Source organism: Oxyura jamaicensis, chromosome 6, assembly GCF_011077185.1.
Source record: "Oxyura jamaicensis isolate SHBP4307 breed ruddy duck chromosome 6, BPBGC_Ojam_1.0, whole genome shotgun sequence".
NCBI lineage: Eukaryota > Metazoa > Chordata > Aves > Anseriformes > Anatidae > Oxyura > Oxyura jamaicensis.
The window spans coordinates 21012468-21032217 of record NC_048898.1 but is presented as its reverse complement, the minus strand read 5'-3'; the positions used below and the strand labels follow the sequence as shown (position 1 = coordinate 21032217).

The following is a 19750-nucleotide window of genomic DNA, read 5'->3' as shown; positions in this document are numbered from 1 at the left end:
GCTTTTACACTGAAAAATCTGTTGGAACACTTTTATTCAAGAACATGAATTACAGGTTTAATACAAGACCCACAGAAAAACAGCAACAAATGAAAGTCAGACTCCTGCGAATTTATGCAGACAAACTGGCAGGTCTCTAGGGAATGGGCTGACTCTTGCAGTCCATAAACACCAAAGCATTCAGCTGTCACTGCAAGCTTTGGTTGTGAGGAAAAAGACCAACAGCCCTAAGGAGTTACATTATGACTTTCAAGATGCAGATGGTAGACAGCTAGACAAGCTCATGTGCATTATCAGCTTGTCCAGTACTACCTCCAGAAATAAAATACAGCATAAACAAAGAGCAATTTCTCCCAAAATAGGAGGATGAAAAACTGCCACCTTTGTCACTACAAAACCTAATTTCTACCCAGACTCAGAAATGTTTGATGTATAGGATAACAGAAGGGAGTCTCAAACTGCACTGCTTCTAATGTGTTCAGCTCAATTCATTTATCAAATGCAAGTTGTAGTCTGACATTAAGGCTGCTGCAATGATAAACCTGAAAGTAATTTAGGGACTGCCTCGCTGTTGAAATACAGGTATAACAGGAACCACTCAATAAATAACTTGCTGTTATCATAGTTTTCTAGTGAGGTTTGAACTTAATATTGGACTATATTCAGTAATTCAACAGTTTAAAGACAAGCTATATATTCAAAAAGTTATAGTACTCATTGTAAAAAATGGAAAAATACTGTTAGAATTTGCAAGAGATTAGATTTTTTTTTTAAATAAAATTAATTTTAAAACATATCATTTAAAAAGGCAATACATTTTTCTGGATCTTTTTGTGGCCAATACCTTAAAAAAACTAAAAATCACTACAACTTCATGCCTTCTAGTAGTAGCCATTGTTCATTGCCATTATCCATCACAATTACTTTAATTGTTTGCCTTATGAATGGACTGACAAATAATGACCTAATACAGAAAATTCAACAAGGAGCCATACTCTTTCAGAACAACCACTGCACTCCACTGTTGTAAGAAAGTGCAGAACTAAGGCACTTACTTCTTACCTCTCCATGAATGCCATATTTTATGGCATTTTTGTCCTATAATACATCTTTCCCTATAGCAGCATGAATTTGATTTTTGTAAAAAAAAAAAAATGAAAAAGAATTGCCACTTTCAGGAGGCTAAATGATAACAGCAATACACAGCCTGGCTTTTCTAGCAGAAGGAGAGACACAGTAGTCATTTCAAAAGCAGCAAATTTTGTAAAGCTGGAGGCAATGGGGCTGGAAGGGACCTCAGGAGGTCTCTAGTCTAACCTGATGCTCAAAGCAGGGTCAAAACTGAATTCTGGTCAAGTTGCTCAAAAAGGGATTTTTTTTTTTTTAAGTAAAGAAACAGTTTAATCTACTTGAGTACCATAAATGCTATTATATAATTGGTATAACTGATGATTTCAAAGAATATTTACAAGGCAAAATTCAGGTTAATTTGGTGTATTCCCAGACCAAGACACTTGGTCTAGGCTTAGCTTTAGTTCTGAATTCCCATATTTACATGGTAAATGGTTTTTATTCTCAAATTACTCTTTTCTGTTGTTTTTCTTTTTATATGAACCTTACAGACATTTACTAGCAAAGTTTGCATGTATTACATGCAAACATACACAAAGTAAAAGCATAAAAAATATAAACAATAACGAAATAAATCATAAAATTTTAGGCAGATGAGGAGGTGTTTCATGTTATAGTAAAAATATAAGGCAGATTTGTTCAGAATAAATTACATTAGAGTCTCTATGTCAAATGTTTCCTATTGAACAGTCTAGAGCTGGCCAAGAGGAGCCATTAGGCACAATAAGTTAAGAGGAACCTGAGACATCTCAGGCCCTTCATGCCTACTGAACTGTGTAATGGTAAAAGCATTAAATAGGATATATGACAGTTTGTAAAGGTACCTATTTAAATGAATAATGTAAGGATTTTTACATGTTAAAGTAATTGCACTGTTCACTCTGTTTTTGCAATTAAGCAACTGTAGAAATCTGAAGCTTATAACCACACTCAGAAGAACTGAACACTTTGGCAAAGAGAAGGGAGCAGAGCAATTGTGAAGTATCTTGAACTGACCTAAACTAAAATTTGTTAATCATTATTTCCATCTTTTTAAATAATAAAGGCCAAACACATTTTCAGAATGTTATTCTATCACTTGTTTTAAAAATTCCTGTGTTGACAAGCTATTAGTGTAAAGATGTTAAGCTTTAGATTTAAAGATGTGTTAAGTTTTCAGTATTGCTGAAGTGATGTAATTAAGTTTGCACTCAATTTTAATTTAAAAATTGCAGATTTATAACCCTTTAATTGCTATCATTGTGTTGTTTAACTCATGAATTTCCTGAAGATGCCACAGATGGTATGGACACAAGTACTGTATTAATTATTTTACTTATCCTAGTTTTTATTTCATGGATGAAATATGTCTTACTGTGAATTTCTTGTTGCAGTTATTTAAAGTTGTTTTCCTTTGACACGAATACTGAGATACTTTGCTTGCAGTGAATGATGGCACTTCTGATTCAGGCGTATTCAAAGTAGGAAACCGATCTGCTTGTTCCTAATAAGAATAAACAAAGGAGGGTCACAGGGGAGAATGGGTAGCAGATCTGCCATATAGCTTAAAATAACAAAATTATATTCCTTGAGCCCAAAATGTGTATCTTCTAATGTGGTTAGAGAATAATAATGCTCTTACCACCGTCCTAGGAAAAAACATTTAATTTCACATTAGCTTCACAGACGTTAAAAGTTGGTGACTTTTATCTGGTGACTACCTGAATTTTTCATTTTGGGTGGTAAACTCTTGCAGAAAGTTTTCAATGGCACTGTCATTTAAACATCTCTCTACATGGTGAATCCTACTGTTATTGAAGTAAAAATTTTAAAACTACGAGAAGTAACAAGGTTGAAAGAACAGAAATTTTCTTTCCAGAAATCACTAGATGATTCAAAATAAAATCAGGGATGTCACAGCAGAAAAAAAAGATGCTCAAATAATTGACTTTTTTTGGTCTGTGTCTAGGTTCAGTGGTTGACATTTATATGACTTTAAAAAACGCACTCTCTTCTTGTAGCCAAAACAAAACTTTTTGGTTTGGATTGTATTTATACAGCTAAATGTTCTATTTTGGGATCATTATAAAGAAAAGGAAATATTTACAAGCAGCCATAGAAGAGTCATCTCCATACTTTCATCCAACAGCCAGTGCTTGCCTTATGATGACTAAACAGAGTCCTCAGCATATAAGTAACCTGATCAGTGAGCAATTGGAGAAGACAACCTGGCAGCATCTTTTCTTCTGCTTTATATTCCCAGCCCTTTAATTCCTTTGCTTTCAGTGGAAGTGCCCAAATCTGAAATATTTTGGAAACACTCGAAGTATTCTCATCATTTCTGTGAATTTTTTGCTATTTGTCATTTTGTCTAAAGAACATTGGCAGATCTGTCAAAAATGTATTGCATTCCACCATCCAAAAACCACAGGGAAATGTTTCAACAAGAAAAAAATATATATCACACATGTATCACACAGATACACTGAGAAAATGTTCACCCCAACAATGGAGTGATAACCCCTTTCTCCCCTTTATCAAAAAGAAATGCAGGCATAAAGGTAACATCTGTGCTAGGCAAACCTATAAATATGTGTATGTGCCCCCTACACACACAACATATAATTTCACACTAAATTGCCTTTGTATCTGATTCAGAGCAGTTAAATAATAGTATTCACACACACAAGGCATTTGCTTGCATAGCTGAAGGAACGGTGAATTATATGGCAGTTTTCATAGTATATGCTGAAAGGAAGGAAGTTATTTTATGTGTAAGATCACTCTTGGGAATAACCAAAATGGCTTTCAGTCAGGATCAACAGCACTACTCATCCACTCTTGCACACTTTCATGAATTATACTTTGCAATTGATTTTAAATCATATAAACTATATAAACTATGATTGATTACAGCTAATATACTGCTTGAAATTATAGTATCAGCTCAAAAGACTCAACAAGAAGCATGTTACTGAATAGAATATATAATAAGCTGCTATCTTCATTAGGACATAGACATGTTATCTAAGAACAAGACCCCCTGTGTAACATTACCTGGTATTGTAGACTGAAAAATAAATGCAGAAACTATGTATTTGTATATGTATATTTGTATATGGCACATAAACATCACATCATGTTCCTGCCTTAGCAAAGTTATTTGAGCATTTTTCTTGATCAGCAATGGTTATACTTTTAATTAGCAGGAACTGATTATATAAAAACAAAAGAAACTTGGGCTGGAAATCAACAGCAAAGATGTCTAGCAAACTGCAATTACTATAGTGTGATTTTTTGGGAATATTATTGTGCCTGCATGAGAACTACGGAGATAACCTCCTATCAGCAAGACAAGATTTACATTGCTTTTTGTTGGGAAGAACAGATGGGAGATTATGGAACAATCCTAAAATGTAGTCAAGTGAAAATTACAGTGTACTATAAGGAATCCTGGAAACTCACACTACCTCGAAATAATTTATAGTACTGGGAAGGAACAACTACCAATATGGAAAAAAATAAAAATAAATCCTTTTTTGCAAATATCTCCATTACATTAAAGTGAAATTATAGTTAACTATACAGGGCCAGCCACTGAAAAATATCCAAACACAGGCAACTTACTTGCTAGAGCTAGTCAGCATTTGCACCTCACATTCAGCCTGTAGTAACAGTGGATGTCACTGACATTCCTTCACGGTGACATTTTCCGTATGGCAGAAGCAGAAGAACGCGTCGGTACCACTAGCATTAGTTTTCACAGGCTCAGGTACAAAGTTAAACTTCTAGGGGATTCCTTTGTCCTTTGTCAAATCTTTTTTTTTCTTTTTTCTTTTTTCTTTTTTTTAATACACAAAGTATAATGGCATAAAGAAATAACAAAGAACGAGTGAAAATGTAGCAGCAGTGAATGAAGTGTGCAGATACTACAGGCTGTGTCAGGCCACATAATTCAACAGCCAGCAGCTTTGATCCAGACAGCATTGATCAAATAAAAGTCTGCTGATATCCAGCATTTTATGGAGAAAAGGCAGCTAGTTTATAAGTTTCATTTTATTTTCTGAGAAATTCTGACTTGTCAGTATGAAAGATTCCTTCCAATAGTTAGAGCCTCCTCTCTTTCACAAGGCAACAGAGTGAGACACTCAGGAAAATGTTAAATGTGAGTTGCCTGTCACATGATATGGTAGGGAATCAAAAAATGTGGTAATTCCTTTTCCCACTGTGGAGGGAGATCCTTTGTTTAAGGAAATAAATCTGCTTGCCTTTCAAGAAAAAGAAAGAAAGGGAAGGGAAAGGAAGGAAAAGAAAGGAAAGGGAATAAAATAACTAACAACTTTTAGGTCCTGATTAAGGAAAAGGCAGAAGAGGGATAGTCACAGTACAGTTCCTGAGGCTACTGAGGATGCCAACCCACTGGTTCTTTCTTTTCTTTTTTCCCTCTGAAATCTTCCCCTCTACCTCTGTCTTTTCCATAACGCAGGAAACAGAACTACTTTCTAGCCTGGGGATGTCTTCACATACTTTTTGTTGTTCCTGTGATTAGCTATTGTCCAGAAAACTCATCTGCTTGTGGAAGGGAAGGTATCTCTTTGTTTAAAGGTATCAGTGGGACAAAGGCATTCCTCAAGCAGAGAAATATTTTGATTTCCATTTAAAGCAGATATTATGCTACAACACTTCCATAACCTATGGAATTAAATGATGTCTTATGATTATCAAAGTCAACTGTTACTTGAATGAATCACCAAGAATTCAGACCAGCCTAGATGTGGTCACACAGCCTTTATACTGTATAAATCATTTTAGCATCAGAGCATCTCTCCAATCATTCACAATCAGAGAAAGATGTCCTTTAATGACAATTATAATTATTGTTAGCTAATGGTCTGTAACTCTGGCTTTATTCCTCATTTTGCATGGAGAAGGACATTTCTGCAATGCATTAAGACAAATGTCCTGAAGGAAGAACACCTTCCAAATAGGCTACTACAAGACCCAAAAGATGAAATTATGTTGCTATTGATATTAATGGGAATTTTACCATGAACTTACATTCGATGAGATTTCACCCAAAACATTCAGCCACTGTAATCTATTTCTTTTTCCCAAAAATGAGCTAAACGTTTGTTAATTCATTTTCATTTCACATTGTACAAGACTGACATAATGGACCAAATTTGTCTTAGGTGAAACGCCAATTAAATTACATATGTACGAGTTTAGTCTAGTACTTAAAAAAAAATATTTAACCTTATCTTCAATCCTTCAGACAGGAAAAAAAAAAAAAAATCAGTGACACTGCAATATTAAAATTATTTTTAAGTTAGTTAAAATTCTAGAATTCTTTTCCTTGTTTGATTGCTCTACAAAAATGTTTATAATTTGAGAGCCACTATATAATTAAGACTGGTCTCAACTATAAGCTTTAAAATGAATGCTACAGCTGTCACTGGCTTGCTAATTGCACTCTACATTTATAAGCATGAAATCTTCGTTTCTGTAAAAATAGAAACAGCCAGTCTCAAAGTATAATCATGATCTTCTGACAGTGCTGCTACTTTTTTTCAGAAGTTCCTGCTCTAATAGTATTCCAAAAGGAATTTTATATATAAAATATTGAGGCCTTCTCATTAATTTATAATATTTTAATAAAAACAATAATAATAATGATAATAATAATAAGCTTCAGCACACTTGGAGATATTCTGGAGAAAGATGAAGGTATTTATTGCATTGAAAAGGGAAAAATATATTTCCTGTGATACCTGAATCCATAGGTTTTCAAATACTGCTAAAATTAAGAATGTGCATAAAAAGTATTTTGGATTAATTTTTAATCCTGATATAAAACTCTCAGCAAAGCTCACAAGATGTTGTTCATATTTAGAGATTTTTTTTGCATTCTCAATATTTATATTTTCATATAGTTTTTTTTGTGAGATTACATAGTGCAGTATTTACAAGGTTAGGTTTTTTTCTCCTGCTTTGCATTAATTTCTCTAGTATATTCTTCCTTCAGCAGATTCGCTGGAAATATTACAAATATACTGCAAAAGTACTTCATTGGAAGGACCGCAAATATAAACATATTCTGTTACAGAATTATGCCGCATCTGAGGGCGACAGCTCCATCTGGTGTATTAATTTTTTTATTTTTTATTTTGGAAGTGTTATTAAACAGTAATTCTCGTAAGTAAAGTCCTGCAGAACAGCCTCTGCCAATGAAATATGACTGAAAAATTAATCAGAGACTACATGCTTTATTGGTAAAGGGTGATATTTATAAATCATCCTTCATATTTTAAAAATCAGAAGAAGAAAACAGTGGGATATTGTTGCTTAATATTCAGGCATCCTCTGCCTAACGAGAAGTTACATACTGCACCTTTTGTGGTGCCAGTATTCATAGTTATCATTTTGAAGCAGGGTCATCGTTCACACAGAGCCTAATCCAGGCTCTCTGAAATCAGCAGGAAACCTTCACTTCACAGAAGCATTAGATCAGACTTCTAACTCTCCTGATGCATGAATTAATTTATTCGCCATTCCATGTCCAATCCATCAGCAGCACGAGGCTCATGTGATTGCAAGACAAGGGAAGGTGTTAATCCTGGCACAGCACAGGATCTATTTTCATGGCCCAGTGGTATGTGCTATTGTCACACTGTGCACAGCACTTGTGGGCATCACTGGGCACAGCTGTTATTTACAGTCTGTATTGGGGGTATTGCATATCAGTGTTTCACACTATGCTCCAATTTGAGAAATAAGAACATAATTTTGTGAGATATAGTTCTCAGGAAAGTATGTCGTCATCCATTGCTTCAAGGTCAAACACTGTTCACCGAATAATCAGCCTGTGGTTTGCAATAACGTCCAACTTGCTGCTCCCATTGAGAGAGAATGAAATATAATACCTTTATTTCTTATCACAGTTTTGCTCTGTGATGCCAACTTCGTAAATATATGTCCACAAACTGCAGCAGCCTTGATTTCACAGTTCCCTCAGGGGCTAGTAGTTACCTGATCACTTCTGAACAGCAAAGGTTTTAACGTTTTTGTATTATTTTGAAGATGCAAAGTATTCTATCAGGAGCCCATTAAAATGCATTCAACTCAGTGGGACATTTACCATGATGTTAAAGTATTTGTGGAAACACTGAAGTACCACAACAAAAGCATGCAATTTATTGATAGATGTTTCAACTTTAATAGCACCCTTGTTAGAATAATTATGGTTATTATTTCAGTTTGTAACACGTGAGAGCACAGTAACTCAGCATTACCAGACAGTGATATTTGGCTGTTAGAATAGGTATGGAAGATCTTCCTCTTAATTTATTAAAACTGTGAATTACTTATACAACTGTAGGAAATATATATATATATATATATATAAATACTGAAATTGTACCACAATATGATTGTGTATATAGGTTAAAAAATAATAATAATTAAATCACAGTCATTCATTTTAAATGACACTGCATTCACACTGAACAATCTGTCTTACCATGAGGCGATACTTCATTTCTGAATCAACTGGTCTTCCTGCTTCCATGCAGGCTGTGAGCCATGAAATATCCAGTAATTCAAACCTGGAGCTGTCACCCACAGCCTGTCCTTTCAGCCAGTCCAGCACTTCTGGATAAGAGTTGTTCTCAGCCACAATGTGAGTGACAGAATCACTATCAAGAAATACAGAAAAATAAGTTTTCTTTTCTTTCTGAACCCAACCGTACACAGCTATGGAACTGCTATTTCTGTATTTACCTCCTACACACTACCTGAAAATTGCTGTATATAATATATGTTAGGATGTGGGAAGAGGATGTTTTTTCATATCATAATATGTCTATACCAGTCACTGAATCTGCTTTGAAGAAAAACTTTAGCCTGAAAACTCCTGTAAGTGCAGCTTTTTTTTTTTCTTTTGGCATCATTTGACTGCCGTAATACACTATCTTATTACACATCCTTTTTGCAACTGAAAATATTTGGCTTGCACAAGCAATATTATAATGAAAAGGCTGCTTTACAATACCTGACAACCTGCCTCCCAAGATTCCCAGTCAGTGAAGAAAAGCTTTACAGTATTCAAAATTCTGTTAAAAATCATTCTTTAAGGCTTTGCAGCTAGTATTTTTTGGAAATTTAATTTTTCACTACTTACATTAAGCTCTTTACATTTGACTGTCAAAGGTTTGTGAGTTAAATTTTACAAATTATGCATTGCATCTAGAGAGTACTTTTTTGCTGCTAAGATGCCAGTCTCTTACAAGACTGATATCCTAGTTCAGTTAGTATAAAAATTTTCAGTGAGTTATTGTTCAATAAATTATATAGCAGTTAAGTGTACATTACTTATAAATATGGTAGGAAGAAGTTTACATACTAAATGTAGTTTGCTTAATTAGAATAACTCTGGAAAGAACACCATCATAGTTCATGACGAAAAAGACATGGTTCAACACCTTCTACTAAGAAAGAATGGACAGGGGCAACGTTTACATTTAATGAAAAAATTATGTAGTTGGAGTGATCTGTAAATTTCTACCTGGCCTGCTGATGTTCCTCAGTAAGTTAAAAAGACTACTAACTTGGTAGGAAAATTTAAGAGTGCACTTCCAAGTGTTCCCCTCCACAAACACCCCAGGAGAGTGAAGTCACCCCCCCAAAAAAAAACAACAGATAAAGGAGGAAACTTCATTTTCATGAAACTTGTAGGACTTCAGTATCTCTGAAATCTATGTGAAAATTAACTGAAATCAGTCAACAGATTGCTAAACTTCTTGGTGGTACACACAGGCAGTGTCATTATTTGACTTTATTTACATAGAAATAAGCCAAAACTTTCACCGTGAATTGTCCTGACCACAACAGCTTCCATTTACAAGGCTCCATATCCTCCTGCTAGCCCATGCTGGTGACAACTTTGTGCATGTACACTAAATTTTAAAGGATCCTTGAGCCTGGTCCTGATGGACTTCACAGATTGCTTTGCAGCCCTTCCATAAAATCTGGAGAAGTTAAGCCATCAACCATTCCAAGACAAGGCACCACTGAAGAGATGGCTAGTTTCTATGGACATTAAAATAATCTGTGTTAACTCTCGAAAACAGATTGGCTGCACAACCTTTCAAAGCAAAAAACTTCCTAGGAAACCTCTTGGCCCTGTGACCCCAATTTACACTAATAATCACTGACTTTATTAAATCTCCCAGCCACAAAGACAAATACTGAAGAGTCTTACCACAGAAAATTTACCATCTAATTCTCCAATGCATTAATTGTACTATATTTTGGAAAAATACATAATGCATAGAATTTGCTATGCTTTAAAAATACAAATGATGACACTGCGTAGTACAATCTTTTTCTCTTTATACTGTGCAAGCTGTGGAACAGAGTCCATTGAAAAAAAACACCTAATATATTTTAATTTTAAAGATAGCAAATCTAGGTTAGGTGACACTATGAAATATTATTGTTTTTATTACTATTTAATCCTACTAAGTTCTACTTTAATTAAACTGTCACATCCTCACTTGAGTAAAACAAAATCAGTTAGAGACATAGAACTTCTGTTTCCTGTGGTTTATTTCACTTTATATAAAATATTCATATGTAATGTATTTGCACCAAGCTGCAGATCTGGGAACTTTGCCATCACTACACTTGCAGCAGCTGTTTAGTTGCTGTGCACCAGTTTCCTCTGGTACCTGTACAGCTGTGCTGTCTTCTTGGCACAGAATGCAAAAAAATTAGCATTTTTCTCTGGCATTAAAAAATAAAAAAATAAAAAAAAATCAAGAGTTATATAGTTCTTTTTTATCCAGTAGCAGCTAAGCTGAAATTAAACAGCACCTCGGTTGTATACAACTTGCAGTAAGTCTGAAACATTGGAAATAAATACCTCTGTGTCAAAAGCAGCCCAGATAAAACCCTTATAATCGGTCCTCAACGGATTGTTAATGTAGGATTTAAGAGCCCAGATCTTCTTTTTTTTTTTTTTTTTTTTCCTGAAAATTCTATTACTTTTGTATCAGACACTAATTGCCTACTTCTGTTCAATACCTGCTTAAATCTTGCTTTACAAATTATTTCTTCCTTCTTTCTTCCTCGGTCTTTCAAAGTGGATGAGATTGAAAAATCTGTGGAAATAAGGTTTTAAAGGAAAGACCAAGTTGCATCCTATATTAAAAAAGATACAGAGAAATGATCGATACTTGGTTTTCTTCCAACTTCTCAAAAAAACTACATAATGATGTAGGTTTCAGAAAACTGCATAATAACTAATGCTCATGAAAAGTCGTATTTGGAGGAAGGCTTCTTTCAAAATGAATAGGCTTATCAAAAGACCACCATATTATAAGTCTGCCACTGGAGTATATCTTCATCCTGAAATGCAACATCTGTGATATTTCATTCCTAGGCCTTTCCTCCAGCGCTCTGCCAGACTGTACCAAAGTGTTAGCCAGTAATTCTTAACCTCACAGCAGTGCATTACTCAGAAAAAGATTAGATATTAGAATACCAGGGATGATGTGGAGAAATGCCCCCTCAACACACCACACTTTCCATGCTGATATATTTAATTCTTTTTCATTTCAGGTAGTGGCCATTAAATTTAAAATAAACATAACTTGACATCAAGACAGAAATAAACAATGACCAGTTTAGATCAGCTAGAGACATGACTCATTTTTTTCCTGCAAAATTACACAAATGCACAGAAATAAATCCCATGAAAGACATTGACAAGCTCAGAGCTTACATTTCTTATTTTCCATGTGAGCAGCAGCACGCTGAGAAGTGCAAACATATTAAAATCGACAGACCTGAGATAAATTGGAACCATAGATTTTAGAGGTAAAAAGTAAAATTTTTGGTAGTCTTTGTGTTCTGCCCACTCTCTGCCCAGAAGATAACAGAAATGAACTGTGCTTTAGCAATACAGAGTGAAATCCTGAAACATCATTATACTGGGAAGAGCAAAGTATATCCACAAAATACATAGGCAAAAACTTCAACTGCAGTCACTTGTATGTCTGTATTTACTAAATTAGAATGTTTTAAGCACCATTCCTACATGTTATTTCTACATATATAAACATTCTCCTACCTTAGTTCACTTTCTACTCTGAAACCTTTGCTTCTTGCCAGCTCCATCAAAAATGTCCTTCTGGTGATCCCCATCTTCCTCTGCATAATAAAAATTACAAAGTTATTGAACTTTATTTCATAACTGCAGGAAAATTTGGGGGAATGCATCCCTTTCTGCCTCTTCCTCTGGGAAGCTGGAGTTCTGCTCCTATCCATGATGCAAAGTAGAAGTGTTTTCACTTGAAAGACAGGGAGCTAACACACTTTCTGCCAACAGCTGTACTTAATGTTACCACCCATTGAAGTCATTTTCCTCTGTTTCCCCTCTGAAATCAAAACCAGATGCTACATGAGCAGAAAACATTACTTCTTTTCTACCACCTAGGACTCCTTGCACAGAACTACTCCAAAGAGGTGCAAATATGATATAATCACTTAAAACAGCCATTATCTGTAAAGACTTTATCCAAACAACATTGATTACAGGAAAATCAGCTTCAACTGGTTTAGTTGCACAGTTCCATCAGTTTCTGCTTACTTTTTTTCCCCCAGACCTCACTTTTCCAAATTGTAGGGCACATTGATTTTCAGTAGATTGATAAAGAAATACATAAATTCTTCCTATCATTACCTAGGAGTAAAGAATACATCTTAATAACAGTATACAAATGTTTTAAAACCGTCTGTACACTTTTTATGTCTGTGTGATTAATTATTTGATTAAAAAGGGGATAGATTTTTAGGACAGAAAAAGCTTTTGAAATTGAATTTACATTAAATAAATCTGTTGCTGTTTTGAGAAAAAGGCAATGAAAGACAAAGAAAAATTGTTATAGATGTCTTTAATTGTAACTTTGGCATACATTGCCATCATTACTTTCTACTACCTGCCCTGGAATACATTCCTGTCTGTGGCATGTACATTAGAGAATATTTCTGCTTTTAAGCATCGAGTGACCTCCAAACTACAGAGCAGATTATGGAAGCTATATCCCGTCCTGTCCTAGAGCATACTAGTCATCAGAGGACTTCGCTAAAATTTATTGCAGATATATTTCATCATGTTGGGCCCATTTAGATATGGCCCTGAAATTCCATCAGTGCAAAGTGAATGCAAACAACCAGGTTTACTGTATGTGCATCTATTTCAGAAAAAATAAATAAATAAAAAAATAAACTATTTCAGTGGTAAATAGCCCCATTCCTATGTCAAGTGGGATTTTTATTTTTGGTGTAGCAGAGAGTTTGGATTTTGCCAGTCCTTCAGAACGTGTCAGAAATGTTATAACTTGCAATTCTCATTGCTCATGTTCAGGAGAGGAAGCAAGGTGGAAAATCCTGCCTAAGTCAGATCTATCAATTTTATTTTCAGTCATTTTATCATGGATGAATATAAATTCTGAGTTATGGAAAAATGACTCAAAACCTGTTTCCTGCAATTATGGCCATGAGTTTAAGATTAAATTATAAAAAGTATTACTGACATTTTCCAAGCCCTATAGCTCATGCTGCTTCAACTGTATTATCACAGATATAAAGAAATAGTTTTCATCAGAATAGAAACTAACCATCAAAAATTAATATAGAGCTCTCAGCCCTGGGGTCTTCCTGAGGCCATGAAAAAATATATATATACATAGTTCTGTACATAGACTAGACTCCATTCATTTCTTCCATTGCCTAAGGATAATCCAGAAGCCAAAATATCTATTCCTCTTTCTGATTCATAACATTATAATTGTCAAAATAGATCACTTCAAGGTTATTTTTAAATTACATGAGATATTTTCATAGGAACTGGAAAATGGACAGGCAGACCTTAAGAGGCTTAAGCAAAAGAATAGCAGCAAGGAAAAAAAAATAAGTAGTGATGGGTCTGGCATTAAGGCTGAGCAATCTGTTGTGGTTGCTCCGTGTCTGTTTTCCACAATACTAATTAACCATTGAACGCTTGATGTATCCCTTTTTACAGCCTTCCTAGGCTTAGTAAAATGCTTTACTTTATCTCGAGCCCTACAAGGAATAATGTATTTGAGAACAGATTCTTTACATATGTTAAACAAAGGCTTATTTTATGTTATAATTAATTCAGTGCTCTCAAATATGCAAATATAATTTCCCTCAGTGTAATATGAAGATGCTCAGTGCCAGTAAAACCCTTCTGGCATGAAAAACATAAGTTATTATTCCTTTGTGTTGCTCTAATAACACTTGAGCCAGATTTTTGAGGGTATTTAGGAGCCAAAAAGATGCAGAGGCCTAGTGGGATTTTCAAAATCAAAGTCAGTTAGGTATCCAACTCTGGAAATCAATTTCTGGCTTTCAACCCAATGCAAAAAGATTTTCTTTGTCAGATAAATACATCATAATGTCATGGAAATGTCTCTTAATTGCATAAAATTATGCAATTTTATATATAATATATAAATACCTTCTAAAATTAGCAAAATTTCCAAATCCCAGCTGAATGAATAATCTGCTCTCCTACAACATCACATTATAATATTTTTGAGAGTAACACAGAAAGAATATGCTTTAGGAAAAAAAGCAAATACAGTGGAAAAAGTGTGTCTGTCATATATGATGAAGGAAAGAAACCCATTACCTGAATCATGGCACTACCTCACGTGGTGCAGCCTAAAATCATGGAAACTTCCTCCAATTCAGTGCAGTTCCTCCAGTGTGCAGACTCCTGGAGGAGTCAGGGTGGTTCACTTCCCTGGAGGGAAATCTTTTCTCTGTTCTCATTTTGTTGTTGATCAATGTTATGGATCATCGAAGGCATGGATTAAGAATGGGATGTTTGTAAATGATCACCACTTGTGATGACTGTGCCAATAACAGCCAGCCCAGCAGTCCACAGGCAATGCCTGGTGGAGACCTGGGCCTGACCCTGAAATGCTGATCCAGCTCCAAAGGGGTTCCTCAAGGGAAAAGACAGTGGGAACACGTGGTTTCTGGAAAGCACGGTTCAGCTCCTCTGAATGTCAGTACACACACATGCTTTCACTGCACCTTCTGGATTATTGTCAGATAGCCTTAGTGCTTTTATATGAATGGTGGTGTAAATATTTTATAAAATATTACTTGCCCATTTTTTATAGCTTTCCTGTGAAGAGTCAAAACTGTTGACAGGTGCTTTTAATCAGGCATTGCAATATACTAACCTTTGAGAAAGCATCTCTTAAGCACCCTCAATAGAAACTAGAGAAGTGATTGCATACATTTTTGGGTTTTGATTTAACCGTGGCTTAACAGTGTTTCACACAGTATTGTATCACAAAAAGTATTTTTTCTTAGCTTTTTTATTTTAAAATATTTGATAATTCAATGTTCATTTCTCAATGAACAATTTTATGGAAATTTTTTAATTCTGCTTATTTTCTTTTTTTTTTTTTCTTTTTTTTTTTTTGTTTCCTCTCTAGATATTACTGTCTGCCTTTGCTTGAGCTCTGGCCTTTTCAGCTGCTAAGCAGGCCACTCACTGTTGATACCTGTTCTTCTAGTCTCTAAGTGCTTACAAATAACATGGCTGGTGTTTCTCCTGTTTTTTGGTAAAAACTTTCCAGAATCCAATAATATTTTTAAATGATCTTTCTACACAGAACTTTTGCACCACTTACATTTACCCAATAGACAGATGTAAGGATGTACTTATAGCAAAATATGAAATGTTAAAGAACCCTTTTTTAGGCAGGGGGTGAGGGAAAGGAAGATTACCTTCTAGAAACAAATACAGACTGTTTTAATTCAGTCTTCTGCTTCACTTGTTGCCAGGGTACTATATGGACTCATGAATGCTTCAAGCTTCTACCCTTAATCCCATATTATGTGGAAAGTTTGTGTTATTGTTTAGTAGGTAATCAAAAAGGTGTAAAAATATTTTAAAATTCCATCCCCCCAAAATTGTCGGTATCTAAGAATCTATTTCTTTAGTCCCCCCTTTTTTTTTTCTCCTCCTTCGTTTACTAATATATAAATTCCTTCACAAGGTGCATGGTAAACAAACCTGGTAGCCATACATAAAGAAATAGAACATCATGCTGTCACATTTGACTCCAGCATTTTGAATAAATGTACAATTATTAAGGATAAGGAAACATTGAAAATCAATTCTCTTTTATTCCCGTTGGTGTTTATGTTCTTTGAATTACTCACTAGGATATTTTCAGGGAGTAACTTTGAAATATATGTGCTTGAGCTATTCACATCAGAAATGATAAACTCCATAAAACACCCAGGTGACCAAGAATTTTGATAAACTGATGAATTGATAGTATACTTTGAATGTACTTACTTGGCTGTATCATTGTATTTGACATGTAAGATAGAGAGAACATGAAATCTTGTAGTTGCTGTTATCAGATGTACATTTTTGATGTACGTGATCAGAATAGCTGCTTATCTCTTTTTTTCCAAAATGGAGATGAAAACCTGAATAAGAAAAATGAATTTAGTGACATATCTCAGAAACAGACCATGTAGAAATCATACAATGAGCTAGCTGAGAGCTTCTTTAACTGACTCTATGCACAGCTGTTATAGAAAGGGTTTGTTCCTCTAAGCCCTTTCAGAGGAAACCAGGGAAGAGTGATGTCACATTGCTGAACAATAAAACAGGGCAATAGGGTTCCCCCTTACAGCATGGGGAAAAGTAATTGGTGACAAATCCTAGCAGGAGTTACTTCCTTCCCATGCCAGTATGTCTATATTCCCTGGAAACTATTATTTCCACTCTGCCTTCAGTCTTTCTGTTCAATAACAAGGCTTACAACTGCACTCTTCGGTTACTCTGATAATGGTAGCTGCTGCTCCTTGTTGTGATTGTTATTGGGCTATCCTTTGATTTTTGTGTTGGTGTGTCAGTGATTTTCTTTATGCTGTAGTCTCATGAGAGCCTTGTGAACCTGTCAGCACCAAACAGACATATCTTCATAATCCTGTCAATGTACATGGTCAGGCAGGTCCTTTGACAATTACACACCTCTTCCTAACACAGTTTACAAAGGTAAAGGCCTTTGAATAATGAGTACTGTTTTCCAGACGCTCTGTCATCCTCTTGCCAGTATTAAGGACATTTCTGTTAATTAACAAATATCTAACAACCTTTCAGAGTGGAGGTGTCATACAAATTCCATTGCACATCTTATGCTTAGGCAGCTGAAAAGATTATATTTCTGTCTTAGAGATGACCAAATAATGCTTCTGTAGACAGTTTAGAATCTTCTTACATAAAAAGGTAATAGTAGAAATGAATGTTTTGTAAAAATTCTTATCCTGTAAGCTTATTTCCTCCCTCACACCACTAGTATGATACTGCTAAGAGAGTAGTTAATTTGGCCACGTATCTTCCTTGAATTCATTGCTACAGTAGTTACCAGCTTGTACAATAGATGCATCTTGCAGTAACTGCAAATAATGCCGTTCTAGGCCTACTTACACCACTAAATATGCAAACAGCTCTATGGGTGACATTTATGTCTTTTACACTTACAGATAGTAAAGCATGATGCATCTAATAAAGAGCCAAAATAAGCCAAAATAATGAGATACTGGAAAAGGCTGTTTCTATGTTTCCTATAAAACTTTCAATTATATACTCAATTTTTAGTAGTACAGGAAAGCTTATTTGGCATGCAGCTCCCACATCATTAAACTGAGGAGATAATCAGACCAGCTAATGTAAAAGAGAGGAGTAAATAACAGTAAGTACTATAGATAATGTTGTTGCAGAGAGAAGAAAAACTTATGAATAACATTACATGCTATATCTCCTTGTTCCTTTCACAAGTTTATGCACATCACACTGAGATAAGAAAGTTTATCTCACCTACTAGCCTACTGAGCAAAAGCAACAGGTAATGGTTAATATTACGGCGAGTTCTGACAGTGGTCTTTCTGTACACTCCATCAAAAAAGCTGTAGAAAAAAACATTAGAGCTAGCATCAGAAAAGCAAAAAGGACTCCTGATGAGGATTTCACATATCATTGTGTTACCTCCAGAGATAAAATAAAACAAGTGTTTATCTGAATGATGTGTTGTGAATTTTGCAAGTGAATGGAAAAATCAATCCATGCTTTTCTTGTTCTAGAAATATCAGATGAAAGGAGCCAGAAAGCACAGTGGAATGGGGCAGTATTCTCACCTCTTAGACATACTGGAGTTCTGAGTTTCACTAATGCAGAACTAATTGCAGCAGAAGTAACATAGCTGGGTAATTAATACATTACAGGAAAGAGTTTGCTTCATCCAGATGGATTTTTTTAAAAATCCGAAAAACATTCTAGACTCAGTTTCCACAAAAGCATTCTGTCATTTTCTTACTAACTTCACCTACAATTTGGCAGCTGCTTAGAGTATCACAAAATACTTAAACATTCTTTATTATAGAGTGTGGATCTGATAGCTCTACCTTTCAGAACACTGAAAGCTATTTTTTCTCACCTGCATAAAAATTCATTTCTCAAAACAAACAGAAATTCTTCTCCCATACAAATTCAAAATTGGCTCCATCATTCCATTCTATAGAAAGTGTAATACTACTAAGTCAATTCATAGTTTCAGATAGCCCCTGTAAGCCCTGGCCCAGTTTGGGCTTGCATACTTATTTAACTGTGAACATGATGATCAATCTTTATTAGAAAACTACAGTCTCCCTAGTTTTTTGTTTTTTTTTTTAAGATCATCATCTTTCTGACTTCTTAAATCACAGATACAAATATTGTGCTATTATTTTATTACACATATCTGCTTATTAGGAAATGCCAGCATGAATTTTGACACTTTTATTATCCAAAGAAACAGTATAAATCCATCTAATTGAAGTAATTTACTGATATTACTTTGTTTTATGAGCTTTGCTCCTCTTTCCTGTGCTTATTGCTGCAGAGATTTAGTTTTAAGTAACAAAAACTAATTTTCTGCTGCATGAAAAGAAGCCAGACCCAACATTGAATCACACAGCTATGAATTAAGATGCTAATTCTATAGTTAAGTAACAATTCAGAAGACTACACTGTACTGCAAAATTTTCTACCACCAAGCTTCAACTTTTCTTACACTAAGAAAGAAGTAAAATAATTCTCTATTCCTATGCTAAACTAATTATTATTACATATCATAAAGCACAAAAGCAGGAAGGATATAAAGCTAGTAAATCTATTTGCAAAAGCTGTTCTGCTACAACAATTTACTTGAGAATTTACTAAAAATACATGCTCTTTATAATTTAAAGGCATTTGGATTTAGTCACTTCGCACTTTGTGATGTTATTAAGGAGACAATTCAATATCTTTTTTTTTTTTTTTTCTGCTGGCATTCCATTATGTGGATTACAATGCACTGAAACTCGAAGGGTCAGGAATACAAGAATGATACACAGACAAATTTAGCCCCTGCTTTTTTTAACGATGTTGAAATATGTGGAGTTATAACGCGTAAAACCAAGCCAAGTTAAAGGAGAGAAAGTCTGTGCTAATGGTTCTGGAAAGCAGGTAACTGTAAACCCCAAAGATACCATTTTCCAA

General features: G+C 34.8%; 1 protein-coding gene across 7 annotated transcripts in view; it reads right to left on the bottom strand.

Moving 5' to 3' along the window:
• The window catches only part of DNTT (DNA nucleotidylexotransferase), a 112873-nt gene extending 96220 nt beyond the window's left edge, over window positions 1-16653 (bottom strand). For 5 of the 7 annotated variants that reach the window (XM_035330393.1, XM_035330392.1, XM_035330397.1 and 2 more), the window contains exons 1-3: window positions 12242-12438; window positions 8630-8804; window positions 2486-2614 (exon numbers count right to left, since the gene is read on the bottom strand). In XM_035330393.1, coding sequence (XP_035186284.1) covers window positions 2486-2614; window positions 8630-8804; window positions 12242-12438 — 501 coding nt within the window. Of the gene's footprint in view, window positions 1-2485; window positions 2615-8629; window positions 8805-12241; window positions 12439-16519 lie in introns of those variants that run through there. The other 2 variants (XM_035330394.1, XM_035330395.1) reach the window with 1 other exon arrangement.
• Between the last annotated feature and the right edge of the window lie 3097 nt (window positions 16654-19750).